The sequence below is a fragment of the Trichoderma evansii genome (assembly GCF_050947405.1).
Source record: "Trichoderma evansii strain SZMC 28006 chromosome Unknown GGI43scaffold_16, whole genome shotgun sequence".
Lineage (NCBI taxonomy): Eukaryota > Fungi > Ascomycota > Sordariomycetes > Hypocreales > Hypocreaceae > Trichoderma > Trichoderma evansii.
The window spans coordinates 422,316-444,167 of record NW_028145190.1 but is presented as its reverse complement, the minus strand read 5'-3'; the positions used below and the strand labels follow the sequence as shown (position 1 = coordinate 444,167).

The 21,852-nt window shown below is 49.3% G+C and overlaps 3 protein-coding genes across 3 annotated transcripts; 1 reads left to right on the top strand and 2 right to left on the bottom strand.

Moving 5' to 3' along the window:
* Positions 1-1,202: 1,202 nt before the first annotated feature.
* On the bottom strand, positions 1,203-3,864 carry GGI43DRAFT_424143 (basic helix-loop-helix domain-containing protein; the record flags this gene model as incomplete). The annotated part of the gene is made up of 2 exons (XM_083208328.1): positions 1,203-3,416; positions 3,499-3,864. 2 exons carry the CDS (start codon positions 3,862-3,864, stop codon positions 1,203-1,205), a joined length of 2,580 nt encoding a protein of 859 aa, XP_083058588.1.
* A 5,799-nt stretch (positions 3,865-9,663) lies between these two features.
* On the bottom strand, positions 9,664-11,211 carry GGI43DRAFT_385707 (uncharacterized protein; the record flags this gene model as incomplete). The annotated part of the gene is made up of 1 exon (XM_083203692.1): positions 9,664-11,211. The coding sequence occupies one exon, from the start codon at positions 11,209-11,211 to the stop codon at positions 9,664-9,666; it is 1,548 nt and encodes a 515-aa protein (XP_083058587.1).
* A 6,687-nt stretch (positions 11,212-17,898) lies between these two features.
* On the top strand, positions 17,899-20,217 carry GGI43DRAFT_424140 (Neutral/alkaline nonlysosomal ceramidase; the record flags this gene model as incomplete). Its single annotated transcript, XM_083208327.1, has 2 exons — positions 17,899-18,999; positions 19,114-20,217. 2 exons carry the CDS (start codon positions 17,899-17,901, stop codon positions 20,215-20,217), a joined length of 2,205 nt encoding a protein of 734 aa, XP_083058586.1.
* Positions 20,218-21,852: the final 1,635 nt, after the last annotated feature.

Genomic DNA, 21,852 nt, shown 5'->3' with positions numbered 1-21,852 from the left:
TTCTAACAATGTTTTTTGCGGTAAAAGTAAAAGGTCACACTCTCCAGAAACAAGTCATAAATAAAAATAAAGTTTTTAAACCCCCAGAGGAGTGCAGGTAGCAAGACAGGACGGCACTCGGGGAGAAACATTTCATTAGCCCATTCTCTAAGAAACTTGGAAGGGTCATAATATAAATACATAGCAGATTACATAAAATGCTACAGTAGCAGAGATAGACAAAACTCGCTGTGTGTTAAAAGAAAGAGAACTTGTCAATACGTATAAGACATGGCGACTGAAAGTTGAAGCTGGAATCTGACAAGCTGAAGGGCATCATGATTGTATTTGTCGTCTAGATTCAACCACCAATGAGCACATGCGCCCAAAATCTCGTTTTCACATGTTTACATATTGAATCTAGTGCAACATATAACTTTCCCTCATGTTTGCCTTTGCTTTGCACTAAAACCGTATGCCACTCACATCTCAGATAAACCATGTATTTGCATACATCACCAAGAAACGACAGACCATAAATAAAATTTCATATACATTCACAACACACAATCATATATATTAACATTCGTCTTTTTTTCTTCTTTTCATTCTTGCTCGGGATTTCCTTATCCCTTCTTTTATGAGCGCCAGTTAATAACAAAAAATGCCCAAAATTCACTATGCACTATGCCTAACCAGGTATCGAACCGCAAGCGACAAAAGAAATAACAAGGAGTTAAAAAAAAGACAGGATAAAGGTTGAAGGAAAGGAAGCAAAATACTAAACAGAGATAGTCCCAAATAGCTCCAAAAGAAACAAGAAGAAGAAAAGAGGGAAATAGAGGGCGAAAGGAAAAAGTTGTCCTGTTATGAAAATACAATGGTTAATTTCCCTAATCGCCAACTTTCCTTCTAGAATTTTTTTCCCTGCCTTGTAGCATAATAACATCGTAAAGAGGCCGGTCACTCCAGATATAAATTTTTCTATATACACACATTCGCAGGTCATCAGAGGGACGTTGTCTTGTAAAAGTCTTCGTCTTCCATCGCACACCTGTTTTAGCTGGTCTCAATAAGAGAGATAAATTGTAAAAAAAAAGGACAAAAGATTCGAAAGGGCCGAAAGATAAAACGAGAAGTAGAGTATCGCAAGGCAAATCTTGAAACGTAGTTGTGCATGGTATTCGATTTTAATTCCCCCCCTCTGCAAAATCCATCGTCAATCATCGGTGTATGTCTTCGTCGTCCGTCATGGTTTCGTAGCCAGTGTCAACATCCATACCCACCACTCTTTTCGTAATGGTTAGGCATCGGTTAATTACTTTATCTTGAAGATCAGGTGGTACGCCGCAATTTAGCGCCAGTGGACTGCCCATCCAGAGCCGTAGGATGGCAGCCAGCCTCTCTACAAGCGGTGCAAAGCTGTTTGTTGTATCCTTGTGCTTTAAGATCTGCGCTAAAACTTCCATGACCGATGTAAAGCTCAAAAGCGACATTCTCGTTTTCGTTGATAAATCAATCACCTTTTCGATAGAGGTGCGGACATATGTTTTGTTGCTGGCAGCCTTTCCACCCAGACGCTTGATATGGGCCGAAGCTGTGGCGCAGCGCAGGCAAAGCTCAAGGTCGGGATCAGGAGTATTCGACTGAATAGGAGAAATAGGCGCGAGGTTGGCAAAGGGATTCGGTTCGGCGGTAGCAAATGACATGGGTTCGATAAGCTGGCTGCTGCTAGTGTCGATCCGAAGGACTTGAACAGCTGCAGCAATGTTTTGCCCACGTGAATAATGAGCGAGTACAGAACGGGCCATAACAGCCCGTGCTCGAGCATGAGAACCAAAAGGCGCAACTTTAACGGCCAGTTCCATTACCCCCTGATCTTTTGATGCCTCATCATTGTCAGACAGTGTGGCTGTCAAAATATCATGTACCTTGGCTGTTGACCACCAAGCCGCAAGAGCATCCATGGGAGATCCAATCGCGGTATCGTCGACTACCGAATCCATGCCATCGATCGGGATCGCATTATATGTTGTTTCCAAGTTGAACGCCAAATTGTGAGCTCGCTGAATTACTGTGGCATTGAGGACTTTGTCACAGTCCTGTTCGACCAAAGCAGCCAAGTGGTCGGGCAATATTTGTTCCAATCGCTTCACCTCGGAGTCCTCGTCTTCTTGGTAGCTATTCATCAGCCTTTGGTTCAGGTCTCGGGCGGCATTCCACTGTCGCTGTGCAATTTTGGCGGCGAAAAAGTTAACTAGTCCTAGCTGGTACCATTTCTGACCTAGATCCCACAAGAGGACGCGGACATGAAGCGCTTTGAGCATTAAACCGCTGGGTGTATTTGGCACGGTTCCAGAGGCGAGAAGTGTTAGAATAAGGCGGGTCATGCAAATCTCTGCGTCACCACCAGTGAGCTGGGCATCCAGAGCGGTAGCCCAGGCACTGACTCGAGCCACTTCTTGCTCAGGGGTCAATCCGGTCAAGAGCTGGTAGGCATGAACGCCAAATACATTGCGGACACTGAGTTTGAGCGTCTTGAGCATCAATGCGGCGGCTTCCAGGAAGAAGTTGTGGTGAGGTACCCAGACAGTCTGAATCGCCGTCTCCCAAGCACGACGGCGGACGCTAATGGGAGATGCGAGAGAAGGAGCAGGGTGTATAGCAGTAGATTGCTGCTGTTTGGGGCTTCGATTGAAGAAAGAAAATATTGATGGTATGAAAACCCACAGCATCAGGCCGAAAAGAAGCATAAATTTGAGAGGGATGGGGGTTTCTATTCCCACCCAATGCAAATGGAGCTGTGATGGGACATATTTGAGAAGCTGTAAGGGGACGGCGAATAACCCGCGGCCTTGGGGTTCTTCGTTGCTGGTCTCGTCTTCCCGAACTGCCTCCAATATCATCAGTCCGGCCAGCGAGCCCACCATCAGTTTGCCAAAATAGGGGCCTGCGCTGTTCCATCCGTTTTGCTGCCCTTGCTGCTGCATTTGTCGAATCTGTTGCTGGCCGACCACTGCTGGATTCGGGCGGAATAGTTGCTGCTGCTGAGGCACAGGGTATGGCTGGCCAGTCGCCATTTGGGCAGAAAGGATTCGTTTCATGTCCTCGGGAACATCGATCATGCCAGCAGGTCCTGCACTGCCTTCTTGAGAAATTTCCAGCGGGGAGGGTGTCATTTGAGGCTGCTGTTGTTGCTGCTGCTGTTGTTGCTGCTGCTGTTGCTGGGATTGCTGTGACTGCTGCTGCGATTGGCCATCTTGGGGATACTGCATCGGTGTAGGCTGCTGCATCGAAGGGATAGAACCATTCATGGCACCGGCCATGAATAGCTTCTCGAAAGCGGCGATTCTCTGGTGCATGACGCCATTTTCATCAAGGAGTCTGTTATTCCTCTTCTCCAGATGCCGAATGTATTCCGTGGCTTTACTCAAAACCTATTCATCAAGCGTTTAGTGATTCTGATATTCATCGCCCCCTTAATCGTAGCGTCAAAACCATAAATACTGAAATACCTACAGTTGCTTTATTGAGCTTATGGGCTGGTGTAAGGCCATGTAGTTCTTCACGGTCTTCGGTTGTGTCCTCTCCTCTTGCGCTTTTGCACATGATACGCAAGCTGGGGACACTGTCTCGCAAAGCGGCAATCTTGTCATTAATGTTGGTGCGATAACGCTTCTCAATCATGTTGTGAGCAGTCTTCTTGACCGGCTTACCGCCTTCCTCAAGAAGGTCATCGTCGTCGAAGTCATCAGCGGAAATCTTTCGCTTCCGAGAATCTCGGTGGGAGCCTCCAGAGATGTCAGGCGATGAGCCGATTCCCGTCTTCGCCGACTCGGGGCTGGAGGCGCTCTTGGGCGATCCGTACAGAAGGTGAGGGGGCATCGCGATGTTTCGCAGCTGTTCCTGCAGAGCAGGACTCAACTTGGCTACAGAGCGTAGGGGAGCTTTTGACACTGGGAGGGCAGCGCCCCGCTTGGTAGCCACTTGGTTGGAGAGGTAGACTGACGTAGGATCGATGTTGGGCAGACCGAAGCCACCAAACCCGGAAGAATCGGGTAACTGTTGCTGCTGTTGAGGGTCGAAGGTCGGGGTCGGCCAGGACGGGGACAAGTATCCTGGATGCGCAGAGGGGAGAGCGGTGTTGCTGGCGCTGCTTATGTCGTACGAGCTGGCTTGCGGCGATGCATCCAAGGACCAGGCGCCAGCATCTAGGAAAGCGCCGGAGGGATCGCCGTTGGGGAGAATTGGAGGATCTGAGATTGCATCGAGAGGCACGGGACCACCGCCTATGAATCCGAAGCTTGGGTCGTCAAACCCAAGCCCGCTGGTGCCATCCTCATCGGCCATGGGAGGGGAAGAGGAAGGGCGCTTTGGGTGGAATGGCGGCTGCAAAGACCGGGGGAAGCTCTCGGATCAGCTCATGCAGCGTCAACCGGCTCGACAGACCGAGAATGGGCAGAATCTGAGACCAGGTGAGAAAGCGTCAGGGTCTAATGTAATGTCACTCGATTGTTGGGAGAGGATCGTGCGGTCGATGAGCGAAGTGGACTGAGTGATGCAGAAGTTGTGGACGCTCTCACGAGCGATAGCACGATCGGATCAGCTGTTTTTTCACTTTCTTCCCTGGCGGGCCCAGGTAGTGTACAGTTTAAAGCGGGCGGAGCTGCTGAGACGCCCAGTGAGCGCTGCCGAACGGTGTGGATGGCCAGGGAGGGCAGCGTGCAGGCGAGACGATGAGATTTGATGGTAATCTCTAGAGGCGCAAGTGCTACTGCGCAGTATTATTACTCCGTAGAGAGAGGGACGATACGACAGCACGGCACTTGGGTAGTGTGAACGATGAAAAGGGAAAGCCCTGAGAAGTGACGACGACGGGACAAGACAAGTGGCCAGGGGGGTCTTGATTCAGCCCGGCAGCACTAACTCCGTAATGGTATATAGTGTATATAGTGGTGTTCCGCGTCTTGGTCTCGATCCCTTCTCGATCCCTTTAGCAGTTGGGATGGATAATGGATAACCGGCTTATGGCTCTCCTAGCTCTGCGCTGTTCGGAATAGATGATGGATGGCCTGGATCGATGAAGATCGACGGGCCAGTGGCAGATCGAGGTGTGATTGCGAAAAGTGATTGTGCTTTCCAATTCCAGTCTCGATTCGATTCGGTTCGGGTTGATACACGTATGACTGCGAGGGCTTCTTTCTTCACTGGGGCCACGGCAATGCGGTACGGACAGCCGGAAGAAGAGGTTTGCCCAAAACAAAGGTGTGCGAGATGAGACAACCATGCTGCACAGGAGCATCGTACGATCCGGAACCGATATCAGGCGAGGCTACGCCAGAACGAGCAAAGGGAAAAAGCTAAAAGACGAATAGGCCTACCCGAGGCTTCCCCCACCTCCCTTGGCAGCTACCTGGTGGAGGCGGTTACTGCTACATGCCCGGTACCAGCAGCGCTAATACGAAGTGCGGGTGCCTATGACAAGCGCCGCGAGTACACGTAGGGGTCTGCCTCATTGAGACAGCGCCAATGCTCCACCTCCTTGTTTATTGCTGCCCAATTTTTTTTTTTTAATTCTGTTGGTTATTCGGTCATTGATATTTTTTTTTTTCAACGACATTCGTAGTTATGCCGGCAGCCTTCTCATACTGCTGCTAGTAATGTAGGTAAGCAGGCATATTTGGAGAACTTCGTATGTGGGGGTGCAGTATTCTTCTTCATAGACCACATGCCAAACCCAGAAAAACACGCGCATATCGACATCGGGATGCTGCAGCACCCGTATTACTTTGTGCAGCCGCTGCTTGTACAACGCTGTACCTGTACCACTTGCTGCCTGTAAGACAAGCCGGATGTCCGCGTACACTGCCCACATACCGCCAAGTAGTGGGTACTGTACATGATATTACTTGGGCGAGCTGCCGCCAGGACGCAAAGGAGGAGCCATCTGTATCAGAACGGTGCTAGCGGCCGTGGTATTTTCGTGTACGTGCTCTGCTCCTTAGCTAAGGGCGCCACTGGCTATTCACAAAGCACATGCGCCCTGGGCAGCTGGCGGTACCGAAGGAAATGCTCACGGCTCGGTAATAGCCCGAATGACATCCATTGATGGCGATTTTTGGGGACGCAGTGACAGCGGTCCCCATCCCAGCGGGTAACTTTGCAAGTACACAACCTCCGGCTAATATCCAGTCGATGATTAATGTTCCGTGCGTGTATCATCCCTCATACGTGTATAGCCCGGTTGCCCGTCATCCAATCTAAGCATCATCTCGATGCTTCAACAATGATATGAAAGCGCAGGGTCAAGCGACGCGAGGCGCGAGCTGAACCTCGACGGCGACGTAAGCTCATTTAGCGCAGCGTGATCGTGGTCTGGTCGCTGTCATTGCATTACAATGCCAGAAATGAGAGCCGCCACATCGGTAGCATTTGCCTTTTGTGGCTCAACTCAAGGCGCTAAGATTTAATCTCTCCGTCAGCCCTGTGAAGAGGCCTACTACTAATGGATATGCTATTACTCCGTCGTGCTCGTGGCAGAATGCTGGTATATCGTCATTGCCATGCTCCGTACGGAGTAAATACTTCGTGCTCAGCATGGGAATCCATTATAGCTACTGCCTAGGTAGGTACGCACTAGTAAACGAGACATGGCCACGTGAAGTCGCCGCCATGCCGCCATGGCCGCAATATGCCGCACTATGGCCAAAGTTTTGTCTCGGGTGCTCCGCGCAAAGTACTGGGTACAGAGCATTCACTTGAATTTTCAGCCGTCGCTATTCGTTCTGCTATCAAACCACCCCTGCCTGGTTGCCGTTTTTGAGTCACTTGAAATGTCTTCAGCCGCGGGCTTGGCTGCGTGAGCACATTTTCTGTACTGCCCCAAATTAGCTATGGGGGAACAGCAGCCTGTTAAATTTTTTCTTCTCAGCTCCTTCGACCTGATGGGGCATGGATACCGGTCCATCCCGATAAAAAGAAAGGAAAAATGAAAATGAAGAGGAATTAAAAAAGCAAAGTATCAAATTCCAGCCCTACTCCAGGCCCTGAGTGGCCGTTCGGGGAACCTCTAGAATCCGGTCGGCAAGGACCCATCGCCGCGATGCTAAGGATCACCACCACCGAGGTAGCACTGTTCGTCCTTGGCTCTTCAAGCTTGGCTGCGAAATGCCACATTTCTGGCCTGTGTGGCTTTTTTTTTTTTTTTTTTTTTTTTTTCCTTTCAGCTGCGATTCGCCATTGGCCTATTCGCGTTCCGGTCCCTTCTAGAGGCACGCGGGAATGCGGAATCTGAATAATGCTGTTGGCAGCCCCGAGTCCCGTCAAGCTCCAGGCTCGGCACGGCACATTTGCCAGCGATAGCGACTTCAGCGACTCCTGATTCGTGCCGGGGGCCAAATCACCCTGGCCCCGGAGCCACTTCCGTCGCGAGACGCCAAATCACCGCTCGGCTACTAACTTTTGTTTCTCCCCCAGGCCAAGCACCGCTTGTGTGAGAGCTGTCAGTGTCGAGATGTTACCTGTCATCTCCCGGCTTGGCCCACGTTGTCTGCTTGTACCAGCATGTAGGCTCAGCTTCCGCTCCACCTCCAATCGCTGGATATGGCTCGCCACCATTCCCGGAGCTGTGCTCGACGTTCTGGTACACAATCCGCGCCAATCATTCCTGACAGGCCCAGCACTCGCTCTTCTTGGAGGCCTGGATGCAGTCATGCCCTCCCGCCCTTATTTGATAGCCGTCTTGGCTAGTCCCAATACATGGCATACATGGTGACAGCCTGCCTCCCGTGCATATTCCCCGCCTCCCGCGAGCGGGTCGATCGATATTGGCTGCAGTTGATATTGATTCCTTCACGGATCCTGTACTCCAAGTTACTTCGCATAAGCGAGGCTTTTGCCCACGCGGCGTAAAACCTGCCGCAAGCATTCCTAGCACCCTTTCAGTGGCACGCCTGTGCGGACTTTATGACCTATCATAAATCAAAGATTCTGCAGGACGTGTCCAGTACATGCTGGTAGGCTGTCATCGATTTGAATAGAGATAGAGGTTGACTAGAGGCTGCAGAGTAACACGTTGTGTATGAGCAATACTACTGATTACACTCGGTAAAGAATTTCAATCGTCCACCAACGAGAAAACACACTATGCATAATACGGCTACAAGTGCCCAATGTGAACCTGAAGACACATGCCATTGATATCACTAGTATTGTTATGTCCAAGGGTCATGGCGAGAGGCATCCAATGCGGTACATACAGCTAAGCGTCGGTCACTAATTTTAAACAGTAGTATGTACAAAGCACTCCATAAGGACAATCCAATCTGAATCGGCGCGGTAGACTCAATCTAAAGAGTATGGGGTCGAAGAAACAAACGTGTCAGATGATACTACCTCGCACTACTACCTACCTAGTCTTAATGGTATTCTCTCATTTCAAGTGGGCTGTAATAAATGACGTCGTGTCTATTCCATTGGGGGCCTTTTGATACAGTATGATAGTACTAGTCTTTTTTTTTCTTATTCCCGCTATTGCTGTTGCATGAAATATTTCATGCAATATTTCATGCAAGAAGTTGAGATCGGCGTCCTTACTTTAATTAGCATTGGCTGCTTGAAAGGCCTGTCTAGTCGTGTTTTGAGCTACCAGGGGGGGGTCCATTGATAAGAAAAAAATAACCATATTGACATACCTATGGCTATACCTAGAAGAGAAGAGGAGGAAAGAGGCTGCGAGAAGACACCCAAGGCAAGATAAAGCAGCTGAAAAGGTTCCAGATGTGGCCTCCGTATTGACGCCACAGCTGAGCGGTCTAGATGGAAAGGGGATGAGACGTTGCGGATCTATCCTTGGACCTAATGCAAGCCAGAGATAGCTCTTCCTCTTCAGCTGTTACCATATGGTTTAACTCTGCGCTGCCCTATGTACTGCATCCTTTATGGAAAAAGAAAAGAAAGTTGGAAGAATAGGGCAAAAAAAGAAACGAAAAGAGCATGAAAGGAAAAGAAGGAATAGGAGTAAAAGAAGCGCTAACTGGCCTCTGTTACTTCATTCGCTCGTTATAAAAGCATAGCACATGCGTATAGCATCACGCAAAATACCAAGATAAGTTATAGCCTCAACTACCAAGTTGACTAATATATCTAAATACTAAATACGCAATTGCCGTAACAACTTCGCGGCTCCTTACTGCAGTTACATCTCTGTGGTCATTTTAGCAAAACTCAACAACATATAACAGCCTCCAAGTCACACAATGCATACCTATATATGCATCACTCTTATACCAATAATCCATTTCTTTAGAAATATCAAATACTCAATTAGAGATACTAGATTTTATATGCCTATAGAGCTTATGAAATATTCCCTCAAAAAATCTCATCAGTCGTCAAAAACAGTATGCGGGTATGATTTTTCCTTCTTCCTCAATCTTGTTGCTCCTGGCCCCAAATCATTGGTATATAAATATGAAAAGAATAAAAAAACAGAATGTCTGAATGGGGGGACATTGTTCTGATGAAAGAGAGAAGAGAAGAGAAGAGAAATCACGGCGACATGATCCAAAAGGGCTGCCCTCCCAGGGGCTGCCCACACAAAATTATCTAACAAAAGAAGCTTGGAGAAAAACAAAAAAGATGCACATAACGATTACCAGTTCTGCGGGGATCTCCTTCACCTATTTACCAGATATCCTCAGAGCTCTTGACCATCTCCAAGGTTGGTGTCTTGGGGACCATCCTCTTCATGCGCTTGCGATCGTCCTTGGTGACCAGGCCGGGAGTGATTGGCACAAGGGGGGTATATGGCTGGTAAGGAGAGTACGGCACGGCGCTCGCGGTGAATGGAGTCCTGCCAGAGGGCGATAGAGGTCCAGTTCTCTCAAAGACAGTCTGCTTGGTGGTCTGGTTTGTAACGTAAGGCGAACCGAGTTGCTCTTCATAAGCGCGAAGGGGGAGAGTGCCACCGGTTCGGACCGCAGAGGGAGGGTTGGGGCGAGAAAAGGAAGCACCGGGTCGTGGTGAGGAAGGAAGCGAAGGAAACGTGCTTCCAGGCTTAGGGGATGATGGAAGACCGACTAGAGGAACCTGAGAGTGATCCGAGGTGGCCGACTCGGGGTCTCTCTCGGTGTATGGCAAGGTGTTCCTCGAGCTACGATCAAGAGAAGTTCCAATGCGCTCATCGATGGTTTGAATGCTCTGGGGTGACATATCCGGAGTAATCGGGGCACCCGGAACCCTAGTATTGACGGCACCAAATGGCACCTGGTCCATCGGGACAGGTGGGGGAGGAGGAGGAGCATAGTGTCGTGGCGGAATGGCGCTCATCTCCCGAGACTCATGCTGAGGGAAAGTCCCCGACATTGGTGTCATGATGGGAGACGAAATGCTCACGATCTTGGCTTGCTTCTTCTTCGGGGAAAGGAGAGAGGAGAAGAGAGCTGAAGTCTTTGACTGGGACTTCTCTTCCTTGGCAGCCGCCAAGTTGAGGCCGGCGGGCTTAGACTTGCTCTTCTTCGATAAGAGGCCCTTGGACTTCTCAGATGTTGTTGATTCACGCTGGGGGTTCGGAGACGCAACCGGGGATTCGAGAATAATTCCCTTCTGCTTTGCCTCCTCGTGCTCCATCACGTATTTGTACATTTCCTCAAGCTGTTGTTGCGCCATGGCTCTATCTGCTGCGACGACGTTTTGGTCTACAAGCGGTGAGACTCCAAGAGTTGATGGAATTGCAGATGAAGAGGGCGATGGTATGACGTATGACGATGACCCGTTCTTGAAATCAAAGACCCGGGCACTGTAGGGACCAGAGTGGAAGGACTCTGATTTGGGAATTACCAAGGGAGGAACTGTATGGCCCTCGACTTGAGCTTGAGCTGTGAACTCAAACTGTTGTTGGAACTCGGCAACCGGAAAGTTTGGCTGAAAAACGTAGCTGGGTATATCACTTCCCCGGAGATGTTCTCTGCGTCTTTTTGATAGCGCAAGTAAGGTGATGGCGACCAGCACCAACGAAACACCGTATGCCGCAACGATACCACCAATCTGTGCGGGAAGAAATCTATTATCCCGCAGAACCCGAGCAGACAGCGGTGGACCGTCTCTAATATCTTTCTTTGCGAATGGAGTTGAAGATCCAAAAGTTGGCGATGAATGAGCGACAGACCAAAGAAGTACAAAAGACAAGGCGGCGACGAGTGACGATGATGAAGGAAAAATCCCCAGGAGCATGTTGCAGACCGACCTCGTTCTTATGAAGGCGATCACTGCGTTATGGGACCTCCTGGCTTTGAAATGCGAAACATTACCCGAGAGAGATGTGACATGAATGAGGAGAAATATGCGGCATCTGGAGCGTATATAGGGCCGTCACGGCGGCTGGTGATGCTGGGAGGCATCAAGACTGGCGCTCTCTCGTGGGGCCGAGCGAGGGTTCGCAGGAGATTCCCGGCTCGCGCGACGCTGACTGGCTGGGCGGTGCATGCGGTGCATGAGGGCGGTTACATGGCGTCCCACGAACGGCCGTGGCCCATGAGCAGCACAAAGATGCATCTCGCGCCTGTGGTTGGATGGATGTTGGTGGTTTAAGCGCCGTGACGGGCGCCGGTGTGCCCTGATTGGCCCGCTGGCAAATATTGATGCAGGCACTAAAGCTCGCCACCTGCAGGCCCCGCCAGAGCTAACCCACAGAGGGGCGGGCACTGCGGAACATCAATTGAATGCTGCAGCCAAAGGGCAAGAAAAAAGATGCGATGACTGCACCCGCACGACGTATATTAATGAGTCCCGGGCTGCGGTCCTGATTGTGGGTGTTGTTCCGTGTTTCTGGGATTTTCTCTAAATTATAAGCTCCTTCTCTCCTTAAGCTTCTGAAACTCCCGTCATCTTATTTCTATATATATACACTCGTATGTCCATCCCAGCTTTGCCGGCGGAGAAGCGACGCTAGATGATACTGCTAATAAGCGCCGGCGCTGAGACAGGACCTATCCTTGCCTAAGCAGTGATACCCGAGTTCATTCGTCCAAATATCTCCCAATAAGAGCAGCGTGATGAAATGCCGTAGCGAATGATGGCCCTCCAGCCACTTTACTAGCGGTGATCGGCGCCCTGTGCCCAAAAAAACAGCCTGTTTTGTCTCGTCACATCTTCAGGCACAGGCACACCGCCAGAGCAGATACGGCTAACGATCTGGTGATGAGCTGAATTCCATCGCTGGAGATTCAAGGCTTAGACTGGACTTGGCAAGTTCACCAACATGCAGATGGCTTCACCCTAAAAAGAGGAGGAGTCACGCCATCTTGAACCATGGATTTGTGATATTGGCAACTAGTCTTTGTGATGTGAACTTATGTATTCCTCATCACTCATCACTCATCACTCATCGCCCATCACATATGGGCGGCTGTAGTTGATGCTACTCACTTCCAAAGAGCACGAAAGATGATGGATGACGTTTTCTCTTATCTCGTGCATTCTTTCACATCACATCACATCACAAAATGAGATGCGACACATGCTGTACTGATAAAGAGTGTATCCTAGACAAATAGCAGGCTTCTTGTCCGTCGGCTTACTAAGCTATTTAAGTCACGTGAGTTCGCGATGCGCTTGTTGGTTGCCTGCTGTATCGACGCGTTGGATGGCGACGTCAGATAAGTGGTGAATTGATAAGATGAGACGACATTGTCGAGATCAGCTCAGTTCTATATTTATCCGCTGCTTAATGTCGAGCTTCTAGGCGCTTTGGTTGGCTTAGAGCGCAAATACTGCCCTACCATTCAGATGCTCAATCTCAGTTCCTAGCCAGGTATAAACACCACGGGCGGCTTTCGCTTCAAGCTGCGCCATGTCAACGACCTCGGCTGAAAATCCAATCTTACAGTCGCTAAATGCGGCCCAGCGCCGTGCTGTCACCTCCAATGCATCAACAGTTGCTATTCTAGCGGGCCCGGGGAGTGGCAAGACACATACCCTAACCTCACGCGTCGTATGGCTAGTTCAGCAAACGGGCTACCAGCCATCAGACATCGTCGTGGCGACATTTACGGTCAAGGCTGCCCGTGAAATGAAAGAGCGAATTGGAAAAGTCCTTGGCCCGGAGAGCGAGAAGAAAATTGTGCTTGGCACCTTTCACTCCATTGCCCGGCGATATCTCAGTGCCTATGGCAAGCACATAGGTCTTGATTCCAAGTTTGGAATTGCAGATGATGGCGATTCCAGGGCGATTATTCAGCGGATATGCAAACGTCATGACTTCAACATTGACCCAGGATACGCAAGATCATGGATCAGCAAGAAGAAAGCCAAAGGCCATGTAGCCGACCCACCTGCAAATAAGAAGCAACCTGAGAATCCATCCTTGAATGAGTGCTACAGGGAGTACCAGGAGCACTTGGAACGATCAAACTTACTAGACTATGACGACCTACTAGTGCGCTGCGTGGAGTTGTTGAGGGCGTATCCAGCTTGCGTCTCAAACATTCAGGCCGTTCTCATTGACGAATATCAAGACACAAATGGTATTCAATACGATTTGATGAAATTATTTGGCCAGGCTCGTCAACGCATAACAATTGTTGGTGATCCTGACCAAAGTATTTACGGCTGGCGATCAGCTGAGATCCGAAACCTATATCGACTGCTGCGAGACTTTCCCCAAACAGATGAAATATCGCTAGAGGAAAATTACCGGTCATCTCGGTCAATTCTTGATGTATCTCTAACTGTTATCCAGCAAGATAAGAAACGGTACCAAAAAGTGCTTCTTCCAGTTCATACAAAAGGTGCAAGACCAGTTCTACGAAAATTAAAGAGCTCTGCTGCAGAGGGCGACTGGATTGTCTCCGAGATTAAACGAGCTGTCACGATGTTTGGGGAGATGCTCAAATATGAAGATGTGGCTATTCTGCTAAGATCCGCATCTCTTTCAAGACAAATCGAATCAGCATTAGGCAAGGCGGGGCTGGCCTATCGGATGATTGGCGGTCACAAGTTTTACGAACGAAAAGAGATCAAAGTTCTGCTAGATTATCTGCGTGTCGTATATCAACCGGATAACAATGACTCTGTTTCACGAATCCTTAATGTCCCCCGTCGAGGAATCGGAGACACGACAATCAAGCGTCTTATAGAAGAAGCCGAACAGCAAAAAATGAGCCTCTGGTCGCTGCTGAGAAAGCATTGCCAGGGCAGCCGTAAAGCGACGACAAAGATACTGCCCAAGATGGAACAGAAACTCAACGCCGAAGTAATAAGAATGATATTAAATCTCCAAAATCACTCACAGCAAATCACAGAGAGCAGCCAGCAAATGCTGATTAATCTTATTGAAAAGCTGCTATCACAGCTCGATTTCAAGCAATATCTCGAGTCAGAGTATCCAGAAGATCACGAGCAGAGATGGCAAAACGTTCAAGAGTTCCTCAGCTTGGCCAACGACTTTTTGCGGGATTCGGCAAACGCAGATGAGGAGCTGCTACCCGAGATTGAGGATGTTGATCAAGCCAAAGACGACAGCATTCTGGGGCGGTTCTTGGCAAATATTGCTTTGGCATCTGACGCCCAGAAAAACGATGAAGGAGCAGAGAAAAAATCGCTAATAACCATATCAACCATTCATGCTGCCAAAGGGCTCGAGTGGCCTATAGTCTTTATACCAGCTGTCTATGCTGGCTCAATTCCTCACTCGAGGGCAGAGGACTTGGATGAAGAAAGACGATTGCTTTACGTCGCTATGACCAGAGCACAGGTACTGCTCTATCTCAGCTGCCCCTTGTACGGATCTCAAGGTATGGGTAGCAAGGTAGAGTTGTCGCCTTTTGTTTCGCCATTTGCATCGTCGGCTTTTTCCAAGCAAGGGGCATCATTTAACAGACCAGTCCTAGAGGGAGCCGCAAAAATCCTTGCAAGAGATCTCCCCAGTGAGAAAGCAATCTTTGACAAGATTCCGCCCATGTTCTCTCTGGAGGATAATCTATTTCCTGTGGACCCTATCGACACAAGAGACGCGGAGGGTCTAGGTGACTCGGAAGGATATCGCTCCAAGGGGTCCAAACGACAGCGTGTAAACAATCAAGGCTATGGTAGCGACGAAGAAGTTGCCGAAGAACGGCCGTGGAAGAAAGAATACAGTACGACTATGGAGCAAGCATCCAACTTTACCATGGCATCTTTACCCGGATTTGTGTCGGCTGGAGCGCACCAAAACACCCTCTCCGCGGCCGCTGCTGAAGAAGAAAAGGCAGCAGCAGCTAAAAAGACCATAAAGATGGGCACCACCAAACGAAAAGCAGATCAATCAAGCTTGCTCGGGTTTGTAACAACATCTTCGAAGAAGCCAGTGACTCCAACGGGTGGGTTTAATGGTCCAGACATGTCTATGGCTCGATATCAGCTTGCGGCATCCCGATCCGCAGCCCGGTTGGCAGCCGAGACAAAAGGCCCCGAGCTACCGAAGCTGCCTGCTGTCGATCCGTCATTTGCGAAACACAAACTCGTGAGCGGCAATGCTCTTAATCGTCCTAGTGTAATAAAGCAAGAAGCTGAAAACGGCAGTTCTAAGAAGCAGTACCACTGCTTCTCTAGCTCCCCGCCAAGGCCAGCTGACGACACCAAGGAAATAAAGAAAGAGGAGGCCGCGCCCGCGGAACCCGCTCCCGTACCAGACCGCCCTGCCACAAGCTTCCATAGGACAACTTTTGTTTCCGCTACAGCCAGAGGTGGTGTGCGACGTCCAGTTGGTTTGGGCCCACCGCCAGGGATAGAGAGGGTCCGCAGGCCGTTTAAGCCATTGACAATAACGCGCCCGGCGAAGCAATGACAGCAATAGTGGGTTGACAATGGAGGATATTTAGACCTATGTACATGAAATCGTTTGTTTGGTAGTTTTGGCTCTTTACATGGAATAATGATGAAAAGCGAGAAGATCTGCTAATGTGGATGCTTGCAAGCATAACGGCAGACTTACGAATAAGCATGACGACTTTGATAGAGTTAGAGTAATGGGGCGTGGACATGGGGCAGCTACATATAGACCTTTGATAGAAGCCAGTCCACGTTAATGAAAATAAAGTATCAGCACAAATAAATCACCTCTTGAGATCACATAGCTTGCCATTCACGACTTGAGTGTTACGAACTAAAAGAAAAGGAATTGGGTCTTGGAAGTTATAGGGTGGGGGCTTGGAGGATTTAGTTGAAGAACACCTCCAGCTGTATACATACCAAGCGTTAGAGGCTGCAGTTGGCCATCGGGAATAATAACTTTGAAGAAAGCGCATGAATTATACATTTAATAATCTGGAAAGCCCATTTAGGTATCATCGCAGGTTAGGCATTTGCACAAGCCAAATGACAAGGGATTTGTTGTTTTCGAATCCATGACCGAGGCTCATGCCAGGCGATCGGACATGATGCTGTTCAAGGAGGTGATGTACAGAATAACCCGGCCTTGACACCACGCTTAGTTAGTGTATCCCACCAATTCGTTGACGGGTGGGTGGTGACGATGCTTCATCTCAAGCTTATAGCCGGTCGACTAGGACTGGCGATAATCTGAGCGTGTACTCCGTACCTGCTTCTGGAGATTTCCCGTCTGACACATGATGACCATAATGACGTGTTGATGCGCCATTACACGCTGTAGATCCTGACATATTCTATGACCCATGGAGCAGCAAGAGAGCAGGGCCAAGAAGCTCCAGCAGATAGCTATGGTTGACGGACTCCGCATATCTCGGCAGACTCAACTGGCATTTGCCCTATGGAGCCGGGATGGCGGGTGACCCATTGCACTTGATTAGCGCTCCCCGCACTTCTCAGCTCCACAACCAACAGAGACGAAGCTTGATATGGAAGAAGAAACAACCACAATGGAGAGGGTGAGGGGCAGCAGATAGGCAGCGCAGCAAAACGGCCTCTAAGATCTGCGATCAGGGCAGTCTCCCTCCTTCACGCTGCGCGATGTGACGACAATCGGCTCAGCATGGCCCGTGATCCACTGGCAATTGGGCGCTCAAGACGTCGCACGGCGCAACTGGATGCCCCGATTTTGTGCGGATTCTTCTGTAGCTTCTCAACAATTGAGGTTGCTTGACTACCTATTTGTAGCTATACGAGGTGTGAGTGTGAGTCGTGCCGCGCAGAATGGGGTCGCATGAATGACGATGGCAATAATACTACCTTGGCCGCACCGCTTAGAATGACCCTCTCCACATTCGCTTGGTATTTGTATAAACGAGTATGACAAGCAGATCAGGAGGACAACTCGGTTTCACAAACCAGATATTGAGTCTTGTAAAGACAGACAGCCCAAACGAAAATAGAAGCGGCGAATAGAAGAAAAGAATTATATAAAATATTAAATAGACGTAGAGGTAGAGTTGGAGGTGAAGGTAGAGGTGAACATAGAATGTACACCAGACCCAGGCTTTCACCTACGATTGGCCAGCATCAAAGCTATTGTCGCAGCAAATTAATGCTAGAGCCCCATACAAGCATCGAATTAAAGCCATCCCCACCATCTAGCTTGTGCAGAAACAGCATTCTTCAGCAGGAACGCCTGAACCATGGCTCCAGCTAATCCGCCAAGGGCAGTAAATCAGGGCTGCTTCAGGACTAGTGGCGCGAAACTCAAAAGATGGAGGGCAGCCGGGCGTGCCGCCCCTTCCTTGGACGCCATCACCATGTCTCAAAGGGCAGGAGCATAACGATGCTATTTCCCTTGTCGTAGAGTTGTCCGGCGCTGCTGTTTTTCCTAGTTCGCAAGATTGGGCATTAACAGATTAAACCAACGTCCAGGATATAGATAAATATAAATACTGCATGGCAGACTCAGCGGCCGGGCTGGAGAAGCTGGCCCCTCTCGGCATCATTGCTGAAGAAGCCAAGCCGCCAGCTCGATCTCGATCGTTCAGCATGGCGTCGCTCACTCTCGGCAGGGCCCGATCAGCCCTCTCGGTCCTGAGCGTCTTCACCCTCCTATCAGTGGTGCTTTTCAGCGCCATCAGCTCAGCCAAGCTGCACAAGTTCCAGAAGTTCGCCAATGCGGATCGCCAACAGTATCTCATCGGCGTTGGCAAGGCCGACATCACCGGCCCGGTGGTCGAAATCAACTTTGCTGGATATGCCAACCTTGGCCAGACGGGAACTGGCCTGCGCCAGCGTCTGTATAGCCGTGCCTTCATCATCGGCGACGTGAACAACCCCAATGATCGCTTCGTCTATCTGGTCCTCGACACTCAGTCCGGAGACACTGCCATGAGAAATGGCCTCTTAGACGGTCTAAAAGCCCTGGGCAGCGAATATAGCGTCTATGGCCAGAACAACATTGCTTTGACGGGAACTCACAGCCACTCTGGCCCTGGTGCCTGGTTCAACTACCTCTTGCCGCAAATCACATCTCTTGGCTGGGACCAGCAGAGTTACCAAGCCATTGTTAATGGTGCCATCCTTGCCGTCCAGCGTGCTCATGAGAATCTCCAGGAAGGCTACCTTGATGTTGGTACAACTGATATCTTGGATGGCGCCATCAACCGCTCACTCTGGGCCTATCTTGCCAACCCGGAAGAGGAGCGTGCTCAATATAACGCAGAAACCGATACTACCATGACTCTCCTCCGCTTCCAGCGTGCTTCGGACGGAAAGAACATTGGTGTTCTGTCGTGGTTCCCCGTCCACGGCACTTCTCTCCTTGGAAATAACACCCATGCTGCTGGAGACAACAAGGGTGTTGCTGCGTGGCTCCTGGAGAGTGCCATGGCCGATGATCCCAATGCTGCCCCGGGCTTTGTGGCTGGATTCAGTCAGGCCAACGTTGGCGACACCACCCCCAATGTTCTTGGTGCGTGGTGTGATGACGGATCTGGTCAACAGTGCAGCCTTGAAAATAGCACTTGCGCAGATGGCAAGTCGGAGAGCTGCCATGGTCGAGGACCTGAATTCCAGGCTTTGGATCTAGGAGTCAAGAGCTGCTACGAGATGGGACGTAGGCAATTCGCTGGAGCCCAGAGCATCTATGTAAGTGAAATATTAGCCGTTTTGAGCCCTCTTTCTTTCTTTCTTGGCTCTATAATTACCTTTCCCTATATGTAATTGTCGTGTTAAAGTAATTTCAGCTTACACCACTTTTAGAACAGTATAGATTCATCGGGTACTTCGGTTTCTGGATCTTCGGTCAAATCTTTCCACTTCTTCCAGGATATGCGGTACTTTAACTTTACGTTGCCAGATGGTACCAAGGCTCAGACCTGCCCTGCTGCTCTCGGATACTCTTTTGCTGCCGGAACCTCTGACTGGCCTGGCGCCTTCGATTTCACCCAGGGAGAGTCTGGTAATCCGGATAACCCTTTCTGGGGAGTTGTAGGTGGTTTGCTAAAGGCACCGGGCCCTCAGCAAGTTGCATGCCAGCAACCTAAGCCTATTCTTTTGGATGTTGGTGAGGTAAGCACGCCATATGCCTGGACCCCTGATATCGTGGACATTCAGATGCTTCGAGTGGGCCAGCTCGTCATCATTATCAGTCCCAGCGAAGCTACCACCATGTCTGGTCGCCGATGGAAGGCCGCAGTCGCGAAACAGGCGGCCACATTCCTTGACGAGACTCCTATCGTCGTCCTGGGCGGCCCTGCCAACAGCTATTCTCACTATTGCGCCACTCCTGAAGAGTATGATATTCAACGGTATGAGGGTGCCTCCACCCTCTTCGGTAGAAATGAACTCAATGCCTATATCAACCTTACCGTCAGCAACATGAACTACCTCTTGCCTAACTCAACCACCACTCCCGCTCAGGGCACCCTTCCGCCAGACAACCGCAATAACATGATCTCTTTCATTACCGGTGTCGTGCAAGACAGCGCACCGCTGGGCAAGAACTTTGGCAGCGTCCTGGTGCAGCCGAATCCAACATATAGCGTCGGTGATACTGTCAATGTCACCTTCCAGGCCGCTAACCCGCGTAACAATCTCCGACAAGAAGCAACTTTTGCGGCAATTGAGCAGCAAGGCAGCGACGGATCATGGACACAAGTACGTGACGACTCAGACTGGTTCCTCGTTTACACATGGCGAAGAACCAATTTCATTCTGGGACAGAGCGAAGTGGACATTACCTGGGAGACATACGGCAATGCTCAGCCAGGGACATACCGTGTCAAATATTACGGTGATTCGAAGCCCCTGATCGGAAGTATATCAGCATTTACAGGAACGAGCAATAGTTTTAAGCTTTCTTGATAGCGTAGCTATGTTTAGATAACAATTGAAAGCTCATTACGAAGTAATTGTACAGATTTTTGCCACTAGAGTCGCATTCCATGTGAAGGGATAAATCAAATAAGCAAGCAGTGACAGGCCTCACATTACCTCACAACCATCACCCCCGCACCTTTGAGAGCAGTCTTATGTCTCTGGAGAAGACAAGACAAGTGATACAAAGCTACTCTGCATTTTTATTGGCTTGCTTGCTCAACCTGGGCCCGTAAATCTACACCGTGCTTTTGTCGAGGTCACAGTCGAAGGAAGGTAGGCAAGTTTCATCCGGATAGGGGGTTGACTGCATAACGTTGTACAAAAAGGAAGTTATACCCGTATGCTTGTTTACATAATGCCATGACGGGAGCATAATAGATATTTCGTAGTACAGAGGTTTGTGATCCTGGACCAGATATCTGGGACGGGAGATTTTCAAGTTAGTCTAATAAAAGAGCGGAATCTTTTTCTTGTTTTTGGTATTGCGGTGCAGCACAAACGGTATCTACTTGTAAAGCTTGAATAACAGCTTCCCGTCTAGCCGCTACTCCCGTCTTCTTCCCATTTCTGCTTAAAACGTTAAGATGCTTATTCACTATCAACCTTCAAGGCCCATTAGTTTCAAATATACATGGGTAATATCTATTACCTAGTTACTACATGATTAGGTGGGATCATCCCGTCAAGCCACATGCAAGCCATCTTTTCTCTCTCTTTCAGTCCCCCCCTGACCCTACCAAATCATTGGACGTCAGAAAAAGCGGCTTGACGCCATATCACACTGCATAGATGCCGCATTATGTGACGAAATGAGATGAAATAAACCAGTAGACCATGGCAGAGAGAATATAACTGGCTTAGCTACCTTGTAGATTCACATCAATAGCTCGGATCCTGTATTATTCGCAAAAGGGGGGCCGGGAGTGTACGAGACAATGATTTCAATAAGCCGGCTTCGGGAAGGCACACGCTCCTGTTGGGTTGTTGATGGAGCTCATTGGAGCCCATTCTGTCCTATTAGATCGGAAATTGGCCGGTATACTGCACATTGGAGAGTCTCCATGTGAATACATTATTCATGTCAAATATCGTAGAAGGTAAAGGTTGCTACGTGCCATAGTTTGCGACAATGACGCTACATAAGTCCCTTTCTGCTACTACTTTGCTTGTGGAACCATTTATTGTTGTTGTTAAACGTAGTCTGATGTATACTCCCATTTTCTCTTCCTCTTGGATTTGGTCCAGTGGTTTAATGGATGCCTCTTCTATGGATATGCAACCAAAAAGACGCAGTCGAAAGTAGCCAAATAAAAGGGAGAGCATACTTATTCCAGCTTGCTTATGTGATATTCTTGCTGATATCTAGATCTAATGCGTCCTTTCAAATGGAATATTTTGAGAATAGGGATCTCTTCTAGAAGTCTACTACTTTTAAGCTTGATTCAGTGTGTGAGAGCCTTCATAAGAGATGAGCTTCCAGGCAGAAAATTCAGTCGCTTGTTCCAAGGATATCCAAGGGGCGACGTGTGAAGGTCACCAATAGCCAATGGATTTAAGCAGATAGCGTTGTGACATCGCTTCTCTGCATGTCTCGGCTTGCTACCTCCTGAGTGCGATTTG